The 16,405-nt window shown below is 34.7% G+C and overlaps 1 protein-coding gene across 2 annotated transcripts in view; it reads left to right on the forward strand.

Annotated features, from left to right (window-relative positions):
• UBE2W (ubiquitin conjugating enzyme E2 W) overlaps positions 1-16,405 on the forward strand; it is a 70,897-nt gene that overhangs the window by 42,585 nt on the left and 11,907 nt on the right. The window contains exons 4-5 of one of the 2 annotated variants that reach the window (XM_032591955.1): positions 10,036-10,191; positions 13,861-13,936. In XM_032591955.1, the coding sequence (XP_032447846.1) occupies positions 10,036-10,191; positions 13,861-13,936 (232 nt within the window). Of the gene's footprint in view, positions 1-10,035; positions 10,192-13,860; positions 14,673-16,405 lie in introns of those variants that run through there. The other variant, XM_030303524.1, reaches the window with a different exon arrangement.

A 16,405-nucleotide genomic window follows, 5' to 3' on the forward strand; every position in this document is an offset into this window, starting at 1 on the left:
AAATAGATTTGTTCCTTTTTCTTATTTGTAATATAATCAAGATCTTAGGAACATTTACTTTATTGAGATTAGGACTTTGCTTTTGTACTTCCAAGAAGTTAACACTGTTCTTATTCATAGATGTTAGTGGAAAAGGGTTTGGAAATCTAACCCAGGCCCAGGGGTTGTGGGAGAATTTAACATTTTGGAATACCTGGAGGCACTTATTCCTAAATAAGATGATAGAATAATTGTGAGGAGGCAGTGCTTTGTTGAAAGGAACACTTTCTTGATTTTGCATTAACATGCTGTCTTTGTAGGCTTTTAGTACTGTAAAGATAGAACATATTACAAGATGTTGAATATCTAAACATAAGCCCTAAATCAGATTATTATAATTTGAGGCACAGTTAGTTTAGGTAATGGGTTAATACTTAGACAAATGATAATGGTGATAGAACTTTTTTGAGAGCTGTTTAACTGGTGAATGATTAATCCTTGGAAGTTAGAGAAAAGGAGACTCTAGGATGGCGTCCACATTGCTGGCTTGGAAGATGGGTGAATGAGTTACTAGTGGCAAAATGTTAAGACTTAATGCCAACTGTGTCTCATATTGCTGGATAATGAGGTTATGGATAATGAAATTTCCCAAATACCTAAAATTCAACATTTGAAGTGCTAAAATATGTTATTTTTGAGGAAAATCATATTTTATTGCCACTTTAAATAGAATATACCTAACAGTGCTCTTGGCCATGTAGGGGTACAGATGGAAGCCAGTTATTGTATTGTGCTATAAATAAAGAGGTGATTGTTTTAAGGCACAGAATTAAATGGAACTGGACTCCTTGAGTGCTACAGTTTTTTAATGTGAGCAGAAAATTAAGATAAGCTTATTTTTATTATTTCATAAAAATAAAGCCAAGGATAATGACCTTTAGGCCTCTATAATAAGCACCTGTAGACTATGATCAGAAACCAAAGCAAACATCATCTTTCTCTCTAGAAAACCATCTTCACCTTTTGTTGCCTTTTGGCTTATCAGCATCATTTCAGATTGTTAATGCTTAAAGGCAGTGTGGTCTCAGGTATTCCCTTCTCACCTTCAACCTGTTCTACTTCACTTCAGCTAAGTTTGTGGAAGGTATATGAAGGAAGAATGTGATTTATGAACTCCAAAATGTTGACTAGAGGGATATTGGAGAAGGCTTACTCCAGGAGCCCACAGATTGTTTTATCATGTTTTATCAGAGGAAGATAATATTTCTGTAAATAGGAACCAAGGCAAAAGTGTCCTCTAAACTCTCTCCTTAGCATTTAATTCTAAATCAAATATCACTCTGCAGCATCATTTGAATTTCATCTTGAATATTTCTGTAAGTTAGAACATATATAATGAATTCTATCATATCTCAAAAATTTTTTTTGTCCTTCCCTGGTTTGACTTCTGCCCACTTTTCTGATTCTTCTGATTTGGGATTCTTTATTCACTACCCCCGATACTTCTCACTCTTTTCTGTAATGTCTTCAACCATCTTAAGCGGCTGACTCCCAGATCTACAGTTATGTGTACAACCTCTTCCTGAGGTTTAATTTCACACCCTTGTTGGATATTGCTACTTAAGTACCTCCAGATGTCTCAAATTTAACACTTCTAAACTCAATCTTTTCCAATAATAAAATAAGAAAAAAAATTTTTGTCCTTGGGTTATTGTCCATTTGTCTGCTTTTGTTGAAATTCTTTTCTTCACCATTAAATGCAGCTTTTGAGGTCCTTTTGCAGTGCTTAAGTCAGTCCCTTCTTATCTTACAGTCAGTGGTGTACTCCCAAGTTTCCATCTTTCATGCGGGCTATTATGTAATAGCCTCTAGTTCTTTCCACCCCCCACCATCCTTTGACAGTGCTGCTAGATTTCTCTGAAGGCGCAATTACCTCATTGGTTTGCACAGACACACAACACTACCACCACTACTACAACAATCCCTGTCCTCCTCCATAAAACTTCTAATGCTTCTTTATTTTCTGTGAAGTCAAGTCTGAAAACTCTTTAGCTTAGTGTTCAAGTACAAACTTAACCATTTCAGCCTCACATTTACCTCCATGACTTCTATGTAGTAATATTTGTATCATATTTTCTACTGTAAATTCCATTCTGATTTTGTCTTGTAACAGCTCTAATGAAGTGGTTAGGGAAGATGGATTCATTCTCGTAAGTGAAGAAAGTGAAGTCTATAGAAGTAAAATGTCTTGTTCATGGTTTAAAAGCTAACTTGTAGGATAGTCAAGACTTAAAACCCAAGTTACCTCTTTCCATGCTGCCAATTAGGTCTGAGTACCAGAATGGGGAAAATGCCTATTTATCTAGACAGTAATATTATCTCTAAAAGTGAAGGATTATATATAGAATGATAACTTTGAAAGCTCTGGGCAGTTGTTCCCAGTCTTTTGGACTGTGGGGATTCCTTTTTTTCTTTTTTTTTTCCCCACTATTCTCATGGTTTTTATTCAACATTGATTTATTCAACGTGTGTGTGTGTGTATGTTTTTTAATCCAAGTTAGTTAACATATAGCATAATACTGGTTTCAGGAATAGAATTTAGTGATTCATCACTTACATACAACACCCAGTGCTCATCACAAGTGCCCTCCTTAATGCCTATTACCCATTTAGCCCATCCTCCCACCCAGCACCCCTCCAGCAACCCCTAGTTTGTTCTCTGTATTTAAGAGTCTCTTTTTGCCTCCCTCTCTGTTTTTATCTTATTTTTCCTTCCCTTCCCCTATGTTCATCTGTTGAGTTTGTGAAATTCCACATATGAGTGAAATCATATGTCTTGACTGATTTATTTCGCCTAGCATAGTATACTCTAGTTTATCCACGTTGTCGCAAATGGCAAGGTTTCATTCTTTTTGGTTGCAGAGTAGTATTCCATTGTGTTTATATACACCACATCTTCTTTGAGGATTCCTTTTTAAACATCACTCCACAGAAGCTGTGTATTCTAGTATCCATGATTGAGAAGAGCTGCTCTAAGTCTAGTAATACTTTAAAATTATTTTTTTAGTTTTTATTAATCACATCGTCTATATGATTACAAAATAATTATAATGGTCTAACAGTCAGTTGCTTGATGTGCATATCAACTTTGAGGTTTTCCAATAACTGAAACTTTCCATTGGTCTATTGCCCTGGGGAAGTGATTAGAACCACTCCAGGGCAGTAAAATTCCTCATTCACCACAGATTTTATTTGATGAGACCCAGAAACACTGGCACTTGCTGGAAAATTAGTTTTTGATCTTCCTGTGCAATAATTAGTACTGAATATACCACTACTTACAAAAGTAGAATTTGGGAAAATAAACCTAAAATAAGCCAGTCTGTTGTGAGCTTAGTACTTTTGCATCTGTAAGTTAGATCTTTAAGACTGTATTAACTTGATAGTCTTTTGTGTTTTCTTTCCCTACTAGTTGTAGTTAATTTCTCATATATCTCGCTTTATAGTGAAAAAGCTGCCTGTCTAAACAGGTGTTTGGCCTGGTCATTTGCTTTAAAAGAAACAATAATGACAACAAAACCTTTTTATATTGGGAGCAGAGATGAGGCACTTTTCCATCACTGTTTTCTGCTAATGTGCACTTACCATCAGTCATACAGAAAATAAAATATCTTTCTGTATTATATTGTTTTTCTGTGCTAGGATCCAGGTAAGTGATTGGTTGGTTTTGAATTAATGGGTATTTAAACATGAATTATGTGCCAAATACTGTGCTCTGTACTTGAGAGATAAAAAAGAGTACAGAAATTAAAAGGCATCGGGCCTGCCTTTAATAATTGGTTAGGTATGTAGATAGTCAGACACAGATTAATTCATTCTGTAAGGGGTGGAGGGCATAGGTATGAGAGATAATTTGGGTTGGAGGGTCCATCATAAATGGTGTAGGACATTTATATCCCATTGTAAGAATTTTGACTTTTACTCAGAATGAGATGAAAAATCTTTGAATATTTTGAGCAGAGGAATGACATCCTACTTAAAAGGAAAAATGTGGCACATTGATTGTTGGGTGTACAAGAGTACAGGGAGACCAGACCACTATTGCATTAATCCAGGTGAGAAGTGATGGTGGCTTGCACCAGAAGGGTAGCAGTGGAGACTATGGAAGGTGGCCATATTTTGGACCTTTAAAGGTTGAGCCAACAGGATTTGCTCATGAATTGAGGAATATGAATGAGGGAAAGGAGACAGAGAAGACTTCCACAACTTTTGACCTAGGCAACTAGATGGACCATAAATTGAAGTATGAATTGTATGCTTTGGGGACAAAAGAGAAAGCAGTGACCAATTTAGATTAAGATGAGGAGACAGAAAAACCTGTTTGTACTGGGACTTAAAGTACAGGAAGAATTTATGTCATAAGTGGAGCAAGTCACAAGAAGACGTGGCCTCTTCTGAGATTTGTGAGCAAATATAGTTTTATGTATAGATGCTGGAGGGCTGTGGGAGAAGATGAAAAAGGAAGGATGTTTTGGGGTTTATCCAAGAGAGTCTTGCAGTATGAAGGATTTAGAGATTTATCTCGAAGGAATTGGGAGGTATGGTCACCTCTCCATCCAAACTGTGAAGTCCTCAAGTTTAGTGTCTAGTGTTTTGCTTCTTTTCCTTTCTACTTCGTCACATTAGCAGTCCTTCTGTTCCAAATATCTATGATCTTATACCGTCTTTCTCTGTCAAAACATCCCATTTGAATGCAATGAAACTGAAACACATCTATATTATCTTGCAAATGTCCTGGTTATACCTTGTTTTTAATTAAGCTTTTCAACTCTAATTTTTGTTGAAGAAATTTTAGGCATTTTAGAAATAGGTGGGGAAGTATTTTTTTAGGGGGAAGAGAACACTGTACTTGGTCCTGAAACCATACTGATGCTAAAAGTGGTGCTGGAAATATACTTGCCTTGATTACAAAGCTTTAGAAACACTGGGGCAGGTCGCTTTCTCCTTATCCTTATCCCCCTTCCTATTCATGCCCCCTCAACATGGACCCTTTCGTTCTGTTGCTCAATACTCCTTCATTGAAAAGATCCAGAAACTATTTTCATAGTGTTCTCATAGTGTGATTCTCCTTGTTCTTTCATGTGAAGGGGGTTAAGCTTTCCAAAGTTTTAAATAACCATTTTTATTGCTTTAAGTTGTCTAGCATCTAGGATACCTGATGAGGAAAAAGTGAACAGTGAACCCTATTTGTTGAAGTCTGGTAAAGCAGAGGGAAGATAAATGGAGAGGACTGGTAGGCTAGAAGAACACAGCTTGTAAAGGAGAGAGAATGTACCATCCAGGGAACCCAAGTTTAGTTTCATTGTATCCAGGAATTTTGTCTGTGTAATACTTGAACTACTTGATGCTACTAATACATATTAAATGACTAAAAGGGGAGCATTGAATTAAAAACTATGCTAAAACTCCAAATCTCCAGTTATTTTTGTCAGATATTTACCATTTGTGCTAGCCTGCCTATATCATACATTATGAATAATTACATATCTGATTCCAACAAACTTTGCTTTTATGTTCAATTTCTATAGTTGCCCATTGAGTCTTGTCATCTACTTACAGTTTTAATAAGAGAAAACATTTCCTTATATTGTTCCTAGGGAAATCTTTGTATCCATTTTGTAGATTGGCTTTGATATTTTATAGCCTGTTTTGTACTACTTATTCTGGTCATGTGTTTTGACCTAGTTTGACACTATATTAGGTTACTCACTTTCTAATTAGTTGCAGAACATTAGTGTGAACTCAGTAGTATATGCCTTCCTTGTGGTCAGATCTCAGTATTTGTGGGCTCATTCAGTATCAACTTGATGTTTGGAAATCCTAATGTACTAGTACCATGAATTTCATATTAGAAACAGTTACCTAATTTCCATTCTTTATTTTGTCACTGTCAGTGGCTTTCATTCTCAGATTAGTAGTTTTATGAAAGACACTAATTTGGTACCAAAAGTTACCCAGGGGTTGGCTTGCTTAAAACTTTAGGTTAGGGGGCGCCTGGGTGGTGCAGTCGGTTAAGCGTCCGGCTTCAGCCAGGTCACGATCTCGCGGTCCGTGGGTTCGAGCCCTGCGTCGGGCTCTGGGCTGATGGCTCAGAGCCTGGAGCCTGTTTCCGATTCTGTGTCTCCCTCTCTCTCTGCCCCTCCCCCGTTCATGCTCTGTCTCTCTCTGTCCCAAAAATAAATAAACGTTGAAAAAAAAATTAAAAAAAAAAAAAAAAAAAACTTTAGGTTAGATGTGCTTACTTACCTCCAAAATTATGCGGATTCTGAGCATAGTTTTCTTAGATCGCACCTACTGTGGAAAATACACCATAATGATAGATGTTTGGAAATTTAGAGATGTCTGAGGACTGTTTCTCATGCAGACTCAGAACTTCAGATGTGATTCACGTGCATTAGATTTAAAATCATTAGATCTAAAATCATGGCTTTTTTCCCATAAAACAGCTTATTCTTTAAAATCTGTACTTCCATTTGATTGTTTGGTTTATGCAGTAGGGAGTGTGTGCAGTCTCTGTTAACTGTTTATATGCTAAATTTGAATTTGAATAAATTATTTAAAAAATAAATAACTTTTAAAATAAAGAAATTAGCAATGTTCTTATTCCCTTTTGTTTCAAATTCATTGTATTCAGTTGTCTTCTTAAATCTGTTTTGGTTTTGTCAGTTACTTGGGATTCCCCTCAAAAAGTTTTTTTAATTCTGAAAACAGCTCTTCATCTCTTAAATGTTCAGAACTTGCTTGGCTGCAGTTAAATAACTGAAATGTCCATTTCCTCCTTTGGATTGTACTGTGTGTTAAATAAATGAAGATGGTTAAGAGCATGATCTAAAAGAAATTCAGCCTTGGTTACTTTCCCCATCACATGCAAAGAACCAGAATCGCAGAGTTTCAAACTGTCTGTGGAAGCTGCTTACCAGCCTTTTTACATGAATCAGCTGTTGAAAAAAGTTTTTTCTTTTATTTCAGGGGTTCATCCTGGAATGCCAGTTACATCTGGCATGTAAACTCAGCCTTTCCATGTTTAGGCAAACTTCTAAAATTCTGTATCTGGCAGGTTAGGTCCTAGGGGCTATCTTAATATGTGCAGCTTATTGATTCCGCTGTTTTAGGCTGGCTGCATTGGCCCTGCATGCAGCATGTTAAAAAGCCCCAGCTTTTTTTTTTTTTTAAAGGTTTATTGAGATCTGATTAAGTTTATTACTTCAGTTCCCTTAGAGTTCAGAGCTGTTTCTGTCTTGATTTCTGGCTCTCCTCTGTGCTTGTCAGGGTCTGCTGCTCCTGCTGTAGGTGTCTTCTGCATTTCATCCCTTCTCTCCTGATTTCCTTGTTCATGGGTCCTTCTTGGCTCTCAGGCCAAGTGATTTAGTTTGTAATCCGTTCTAAGAGAAATACTCCTTTCCTTCTGCCTTGTGAATTGGCTATTCGAAGCATGTTGTGATAACCTTTGTATTTTGCTGTGTATTTTCTTTGATGGTCGCTGATGCATGCAAAGAAGATATCTTAGCAGTTCTTCATTTTTTGGTACTTTCAGAGCACTATTCTGTGTGACTTTTTAAAAAGGAGACCTTACTAGAAAAGAACTATCCTTTAAAATATATTTCGTGGCCAGGGGATAAGGTCTTGCTTGGGCACTGTTTGTGTTATTACTGAAAATACCCTACTGGCCAAACGGGATTTTGTGGCAGAATGAATCCCCCAGGGCAGATGCATATTCTGTGAGATTATAAACTCCCACTCTAGAAATCTACAACACATTGTGGGAATATCAAATGCATATAATAAACTACATGTTTATAAAAAATAGAATTTAAAATAATCGTGGGTAGACTCAAAAAGTATGGAGCTGCAAGACCATTTAAGCAGTCATTTCCTTTTAGGGTAGCACTTTTTTAGCAAAAAAGTGAATGAAAAGGGTAATAACACTGATAGATAAAATTGAGATAAATAATATGCTTTAAACACAGCTGTGCCAGAGTCAGGGATTGGGTGGTCTTCTACAATCAGGCAGAGCAAGTAACTTGATATCTCTTATTTTGAGACTTATTTTTAGTTTTCAGCTTTACTTTAGCTCTTTTCAGTGGAAATGGAGGGTGCATGACCAGAATTTAAAGAAATAAAAATATGCAAATGTGCAAAGTTATTCCTTTGAGAAGAAAATTCCTTTTGTTGTCTTATATTAGCTTCAGCCCAGGCAATGAGTTCCATATGTTAGTAGTATATTTGAAGTGTTAGAGGACTCCTGCTTATGAAAGAGTGCTTTGTTAAAATGTAAATATTTGTGAAATTATAATAAAGTCAGAATTGTTAGATAGATATTTTAAAATAAAAGCAAAAACCCAGCTTATGATAACTTTCCATAACATCCCATATTAAATAATGACATACCTTACCCTAGCCATACTTATTTCACTGGCTTTCTATAAAAGGGAAAATAAGTTATGCCTAGAATAACAAATACTTCATCAGTTTCTGACATAACTGAAGGTAGGGTTTTTTACTAAGATTTTGCTGTATTCAAGTGTGAGGCAGTTTGTAGGGCTGAGAGAGATTACCGTAAGTCTCTTTTGGGAAGTACTGGTTTATATTTGATGAGCTTTATAAAAATCTCATCATACCTATTGAATCTGTATCTATGAAAGTGGGACTCTTGAATTCTTATTTTTTAACCAAACCTTCGGTGATTTTTTTTTTTTAAGGTCAGGTCAGAAATTAGTAATTACTACTAAACAACAGAATAAAAATGGTACATCTTACTGCAGCATAAAATTAATGTAAAGATTGGTGGATTAATTTTTATATCAAAATAAGTAATTTTTTATGAAGTAACATATATAAGCATTCTTAAATATTAGACTTCTGCTTTCTTTGTCCTACTTTGCACTGTGCTTACAGATTCATCAGAATGTATGAATTCATTCTCTTGCCCATTCAGATGCTTAGTGTACATAGGGGTTTTGTTTTTAAATATGGAGTTATGTGTTTATTTTTGTTTTTTTTAAATACATTTATTATGTATGTATTTATTCCTTCATTCATTCTTTTTTTTGAGAGAGAGAATGTACACATGAGTGTAGGAGGGGCAGAGAGAGGATCATAAGCAGGCTTTACACTCAGGGTGGAGCCCCAACGGGGCTGGATCCCACAACCCTGGGATCACGACCTGAGCCAAAATCAAGAGTCGGACGCTCAACCAACTGAGCCACCCAGGTGTCCCAGTGTAGATACATTTAAGAAGCACTAACAGGATTCTTAATGAATTATTAGGGCAAGGGAGGGAATAATAGATTTATTACCTTTCAAAAAACAGTGCTGAGGCAAGGAAAGTTGGAGAAAGGAAAAATTGTTAGAAGAATTGAGTAGAAGAGGCAGAAAAAAACAAGTAATTGGGAGACTCATTCAACCATTGTTTGTGTGTGTGTGTGTGTGTGTGTGTGTGTGTGTGTGTAGGCACATAGTTTATTTGCTGATGAATAAATAGTAATTTGTATCCATCATAATGGACGAGTGAGTTTAGAGCAGGTGTTATATATAGCACTCATTTCCTTTTGCATGTAGTACCTTAGGTGATAGCATTGTTACAGGTGGAAGGGGTGCTCCTATCATCTAGAATTCATGTTGTCCCCAAATTGAATACTTTCATATGATTTCTATATGCAGAGAGCAATGAGTAGAATTTGAAAAAGCATTCTTATAAATATAGTAGTCTTTTGCTAGGCTAAAAATGCATGATTAATTTATGAATTTTTAAAAGGAATTTGTGAAAAATAGTTGAAATAAAAAATAGATGATCTGGGCTTTTTCCCTATGTGTACCATTCCCTACGTGCTCATTCATACAGTGAAACCAGTTCTTCGTGAATTGATGAGAATAAACAATGAGCAGTTTTTTTTTAGTTGCTTAGTTGGTTTTTAGAATAATAAGTTCTGTGGAGAATATTTTATTTCTTGATAACACAGAATATTTGGGTGTTAATGGAATTTTATTCTTTCTTAGGTCATGTTTACTGGTGAAAATATTCCTGTTCATCCTCATGTTTATAGCAATGGTCATATCTGTTTATCCATTCTAACAGAAGACTGGTCCCCAGCGCTCTCAGTCCAATCAGTTTGTCTTAGCATTATTAGCATGCTTTCCAGCTGCAAAGAAAAGGTAGGACTTTTCAGAATTATTCCAAGTAATATCTGTTCTTTTAGTTTGGGTAAGAAACTATTTTAATATATGATTTATTTGAAAGACTTAATGCCTTTTATTATGAAGTTATAGGTAATATCATGTTTAGTAATAGATTGGAAAATTACTGTGATAATTTTTCATTCCACGTAGAAGTCAGGCATTGTTTTATATTTCTTAAACAGAAAAGTTCTGCAGATTTCTTAAATAATCTGAATTTTATTTCTGTAAGCATACACAGGGCAAATGTGTACAAGAAATTCTTGCTTCTGGATTTCACAATGGAAAGCCCCAGGAACAAGTTTTCATAGCTCCCTTCTCCACTGTGTTGGCTCCCACCCTATCATCCTCTTTTAGGGAATTTCCCAGGAGCCAGAGCTTTCCTATCATTATGATCATCATAATGACTAGGTTGAAGGAGGAGGATTAGATTACCAGTAGAATTTTCAGGACTTCCCTCTAATTCTCCTTTACTAATCCACAGATCCTGTGTCTGATGGAAAGGCAAAAATTACCAGAAACAAAAATCAAATGAGTCAAACTTAGGATACCCTTTTAAAGTATCTAAATCCTGTGTGCATTTCTGATCTTCTTGTCATTTCTGCCTGAGGGTTAGTGTAGCACAATATTCATATAATTCTATATTTTAAAGACTCTCTTTCATAAGGGTTTCCTTTTGTATTCGGTTTAAAGGAGAAACAAATTTACCTTATGTATTAGGGGGTCTGTGGGGTTATTTCAGCATTTTTTTTCCTGTGTTCTCCAAATTCAACTATCATTTTTACTAAATTAGTGTTTAGAGAACTTGAAGGTTAGTAACTCTGAAACACCAAGACACTGTTTGCAAAGTAAGTTTCTTGGAATGTTAGTTCCATAAGATGTTTCTTGGTGTTAGTTTTAAAAAAACAAATAGGTTTTTTTTGTTCAAAGAAGTATGGGAGATAATGGTTTAAATTGTATTTTCTAAAAATATGGCATTATAAGCCCTTAACGTACAGTTTTATATACCTAATATAAGAAAGAAAAAAACTTCCGGCGGTAAACTATTACACCATTAGTTAAAAGGTATATATCCCCATTCAGGAATATTAAAATGTGCAGAAAAATGTACACTTTAGAATAGAGGAAATAAGGTACATACTATCTAATTGTGGTATGACTTTTTAATTTAAGTTTCCTCTTTCCCTGTGGGCTTTTTCACATTGCATATAAAGGCTACGCTTGAGCTTTTGTTAACCCCAAGGGCTTTGGAAACAACTCTTACTCCTTTATTGCTTCCATATTTTCTCATCCCCCACACTTCCAATCCCAGCATACATAAAAATTTTTAGGTGTAGAGCAGAGCAGTTTGCAGTTACAAAGACTTCTGTGCCCGTGTTAATGTTTAATGTTTTCAGAAAGGTGAGGCAGTTAAGTATAAAATTTAATAAGAAAAATTGAGACGAACACCAGTGATGTGTGCACGTAACTCTTGCATGTGCCTTGAATTAATTAGCACTTTTTTACATTTTAATGTAATTTAAAATACGTGTAATGATTTACTCTTAAAAGCTAGAAATGACTATATTCTTTACCTCCTGTATCCTTTTCTAATCCTCACTATTCACATTTCAGTTTTCTAGTTTTCTTGCGTAGTTAGTAAATGACTAATTATTCCATTTAAATTATTGGCAAGCTATGTTATATAATATAAACTTCATTATATTTAAACAAGATAATAATCTGGAAGGTAGAATTCTGGCCACATTAGTTCTGTGAAATATGAGGAAAATTCAGCAAACATTTCGTAGGTACCTACTAGGTGCTGTTTTTACTGTGTTAAGTACAAGGTTACAAACATGAAGAGGAAACTTGGTTTGAAACTGAGGGGATCTAGCTCCAAACAAGCTTTTAAAAATCTTTTAACTACTCACCAAAAGCTCTTCTTTTAAAAGAGGTGAATTTTACTCTGTGGCCAATGTGGTGCTGTGAGTTTCACTTTAATATTTGAGTTGAATACAAATTTTAATTTTTACTATAAGCATTTGGGAACTTTGATTTAGTCATAATTCTTTCACTCCAGTTTTCTTTTTCACAGGCAAGAATGGTTCCCTAAACTGAGGGCATTTAAATCCATTATGTCAGTAGATTTCAGTAGTTAAAAATAATTTCTGATATTGAGAGGGCTTTCAGTAATCTACCATTTATTCTCAGTGCCCTTGTAATATAGATTATCCAAACTTTCCAGCTTGTATTCAGTTCCTAAAACAATTTTGGTAATCCATCTTTTTGTATAGTTACTTTATTTTTCTAAGAACCATGTCTCTGTGATCACTTAGTATTTTGGTTGTATTCTTGACTTAAGCAAATAGAATGAGTGTATTTTCTTCCTTAAACGTGTGTGTGTGTGTGTGTGTGTGTGTGTGTGTGTGTGTGTGTGTATGTGTGTGTATTTTGAAGATTGGGTTCTAATCAATATACAGAGAAAATGAGTTTATGAAATTTGTTGCAGTGGTAGCAGTTTATTCCACATGAACACAGATTATGACTTTGCAGGACAAACAGCAACAGACCATCTATTCTTTGAGGTAGCCAGGCATCTCATTTCATAATACTAATTTTTCAGGTATTTTCTTAATCTGTGTCAGCAGGGTAATCTTGGGATAGCTGTTTAACATCTTATACTCTACTCTTCCCTTTTGTTAAATCACTATTAACATTGACTTATAAGAGTGTTATAAGGCTCAACTAAGATCAGAGTTCTGTACCTGAGTTATAGAAGTGCCAAGTGGACTGCCTATCTCCCTTCCTGTTGTCTAAGGCAGTCCTGCTCGCCATTAGTTGTTGGTTGGACCTATCATATTACCTACTAACCTGCCCTCAATGGCTTTAGTACAAACTTGACATGTTTCCAAATTTTTGTAGAGAGTCACATATTTGTTTTATGTAACCAGTATCCAACATTTTCAGCGAAATTCCCTTCCATAATCTGTCGTCAGTGTTGTTGGCATCACTTTTCCTGCTATAGCTCCCTTGGAGAGCTGCCATATGTTTCTAATATTATGCTAGTCGGGACATATGTATAGCAGAAATGCCAACATAGCTTTTCCCCTTTTTTCTTTTTATATATTGTTTGGAAACTGAATCTTTTAGTTTGTCCTTGGTGGTACTATCTTACAGGAAAACCATAATTCTTTGTGGAGGTCTATAAGTTGCTGTTAGTTTCTCAGACAAACCTAGTAAAGTAGACTTCTCTGCCTTTTTTTTTCTTTTTTTTTTTTTAATTAGTTTCTAGAAGTAATTACTAAATTATTTCTAGGGAGATAAATGAAAGCAAAATTCTTTAAAACCTAATGCTACCACTTTGGGTTAATAGTTGGAACCTAATCCAAATCACACATGCATACCTTTTATTTTATTTTATTTTATTTTTTATTTTATTTTATTTTATTTTATTTTATTTTATTTTATTTTATTTTATTTTATTTTATTTTTTAATTTCAGTGTCAAGACTCTACTTTTCCTGGAATATATTCATTTGTGCCACATAAACATTTGTATTTTTTATGCTGTCTGTAATAATTCTGCTAAAGCTTTTATTAAAACTGCCTCCTTAAATCTTCTTCTATTTTATAACTTCTTATCTATTTAAATTCTTTTTGGTTTCAGAGACGACCACCAGATAATTCTTTTTATGTTCGAACATGTAACAAGAATCCAAAGAAAACAAAATGGTGGTATCATGGTAAGCAGTTTTATTTTAGCATTTTGGTTTGAAAGATTATATATCTGTTTGGGGAAAAGAAGGGAATATATAACTGATGTAATTTTGTAATATAGAGAAGAGTCTTTAAAATATTTAAGACATTTAATGGATACGTTGGACTAGATTTTTAATACGGCACATAAAATCATACCTATCATGTAAGTAAAATCTAAAATCACTTTAACATTCTAAAATGCTACCATTTTATCACTAAAAAAGAGTCTTTAATAATCTTTAAGTGAAATTGAAATTAGTTATTGGAAACCTGTTAACTTAAAATAGAAATTTTGATGTCTTTTGTAATTACTTAATTCTGGTACTGTTCTTAGTGGCAGGAGGGGGAATCACATTGTAAGAGATGATCCATTAAATAAAGCTCTTCCTATTCTAATAGTTAGCCCTCAAAAATTTGTGGTTTTTCTGATTGTAGCTGTATGAATACAGTACTCTCCCTGATTTTGTTTTACTGATTCTGTTGGGAGAGTGCTGGTAGCTTTTTAATTGAAAACTGCCAGTCTTTTCTAAACTGACCTCACCTCTTCCTTAAAGAGGTACATTTGAAATTCACAACAAAAATTTTATACTCTTCAGTGTACTTTTTGAAGGGAGTGAACAAAACCACCCTGATGTATTCATCAGAGCATTTCCTTTATTTTTCTTTTTTTAAATGTTAGCCTAATAAAAAAAATGAGAACTGGGGCGCTTGGGTGGCTCAGTCGGTTGAGCGGCCGACTTCAGCTCAGGTCATGATCTCGCGGTTTGTGAGTTCGAGCCCCGTGTCGGGCTCTGTGCTGACAGCTCAGAGCCTGGAGCCTGTTTCCGATTCTGTGTCTCCCTCACTCTGACCCTCCCCCATTCATGCTCTGTCTCTCTCTGTCTCAAAAATAAATTTTAAAAAACGTTAAAAAAAAAAATTAAAAAAAAAAAAAGAAATGAGAACTGACAGCTAATTAGTAAGAATATGATCTTCCCCCCCTTATCTTTCTATCAATTGTGAAACCTTCTGTTACCTGAGTTAATTTGAGTCAATTAAAAACTTTTTAAATTATAAAGTTCTGTAGGTGTTGAGATAAGTGATGGCTAGAATCAATACAATAGCACTATGCCAACAGTTACATGTTAGAAAGCATAGTGAAAGAGGAATGCCCCTAAGAACCATGGAAAGGTAAATACTCATGTTAATGACAGTTATAGATGACCTAGAAGAAAAAATGACAAAACTTGTAAGAGCTATCAAAAAATAGAGATATTTGATGACAAACTAGTATCATATAATTTTCAAATTATAGGTTTAATATAATTTAGTAAAAATCCAGTGGAATGATGGGTGAGTGCTTGAAAGTTGGAAAAAAATAATAGGTGAGAAGAGCAGTTTGGATTTTGAACTAAAGGATAATGAAAGAGAATTGGTCTACTAAATACCAAAACATATTAATGCAAGAATAGACATCAAAATAGAATTACTCTTTCCTAGGCCTTTTTATATATAAGATTTGAATATATGGTGAATTAGGTGTCACAAATCAGAAGGCAAAAAATTATTTAGTAAGTTAACCTGTTAGAAAGTTGGTAATCATTTTGGGAAAGAAAAATTTACATTTTTACTTCATATATAAAATATTTCCTGTGGATTGAATTAAGTACTTTTTTTTAAACAAGGGAAAATATTTTCTTAAAGTTTGGGATCATCTCTAGAGGAAGGAAGAATTTCTGAAATCAAAAGGAATCACAAATGTTAAATATTAAAGAGTTGTATGAAAATTTAAACCTTTTAGAAAAACCTCAAAGCACAGCCAACCTTTATTTTAAAAATGTGAAAAACACTTACAGTTTATTAAAAATAAAGACCATTTGGGGCGCCTGGGTGGCGCAGTCGGTTAAGTCCGACTTCAGCCAGGTCACGATCTTGCGGTCCGTGAGTTCGAGCCCCGCATCGGGCTCTGGGCTGATGGCTCAGAGCCTGGAGCCTGTTTCCGATTCTGTGTCTCCCTCTCTCTCTCTGCCCCTCCCCCGTTCATGCTCTGTCTCTCTCTGTCCCAAAAATAAATAAACGTTGAGGAAAAAAAAAAAAAAAATTTAAAAAAAAGACCATTTATGAGAGTTGCTTAACATAATAAATAAAATTAATAAAAAACATTGGCCAAAAATTTCACAGTAAAATAATTACAGATTTAATATTTTGAAATTATTTTTGAATTGGCGGAGTTCTATAAAATGAGTGCAATCTTGGAAAAGAATAAAGAGTAGAAAAAAAATAGTGCTTTCGTATTTGTTGATGGTATAGCAAGTTCAGCAATATTTAACAAAGTTTAAGATCAAGACTTTTGTCTGAGTTACCAACTTCTGAGAATCCATCCTAAGAAAATCATCTTTTAATTTTTTTTTAAATATTTATTTATTTTTGAGAGAGACAAAGACAGAGGGTGAGCAAGGGAGGCACAGAGAGAG

This window comes from Lynx canadensis, chromosome F2 (assembly GCF_007474595.2).
Source record: "Lynx canadensis isolate LIC74 chromosome F2, mLynCan4.pri.v2, whole genome shotgun sequence".
In the NCBI taxonomy this organism is placed as follows: domain Eukaryota; kingdom Metazoa; phylum Chordata; class Mammalia; order Carnivora; family Felidae; genus Lynx; species Lynx canadensis.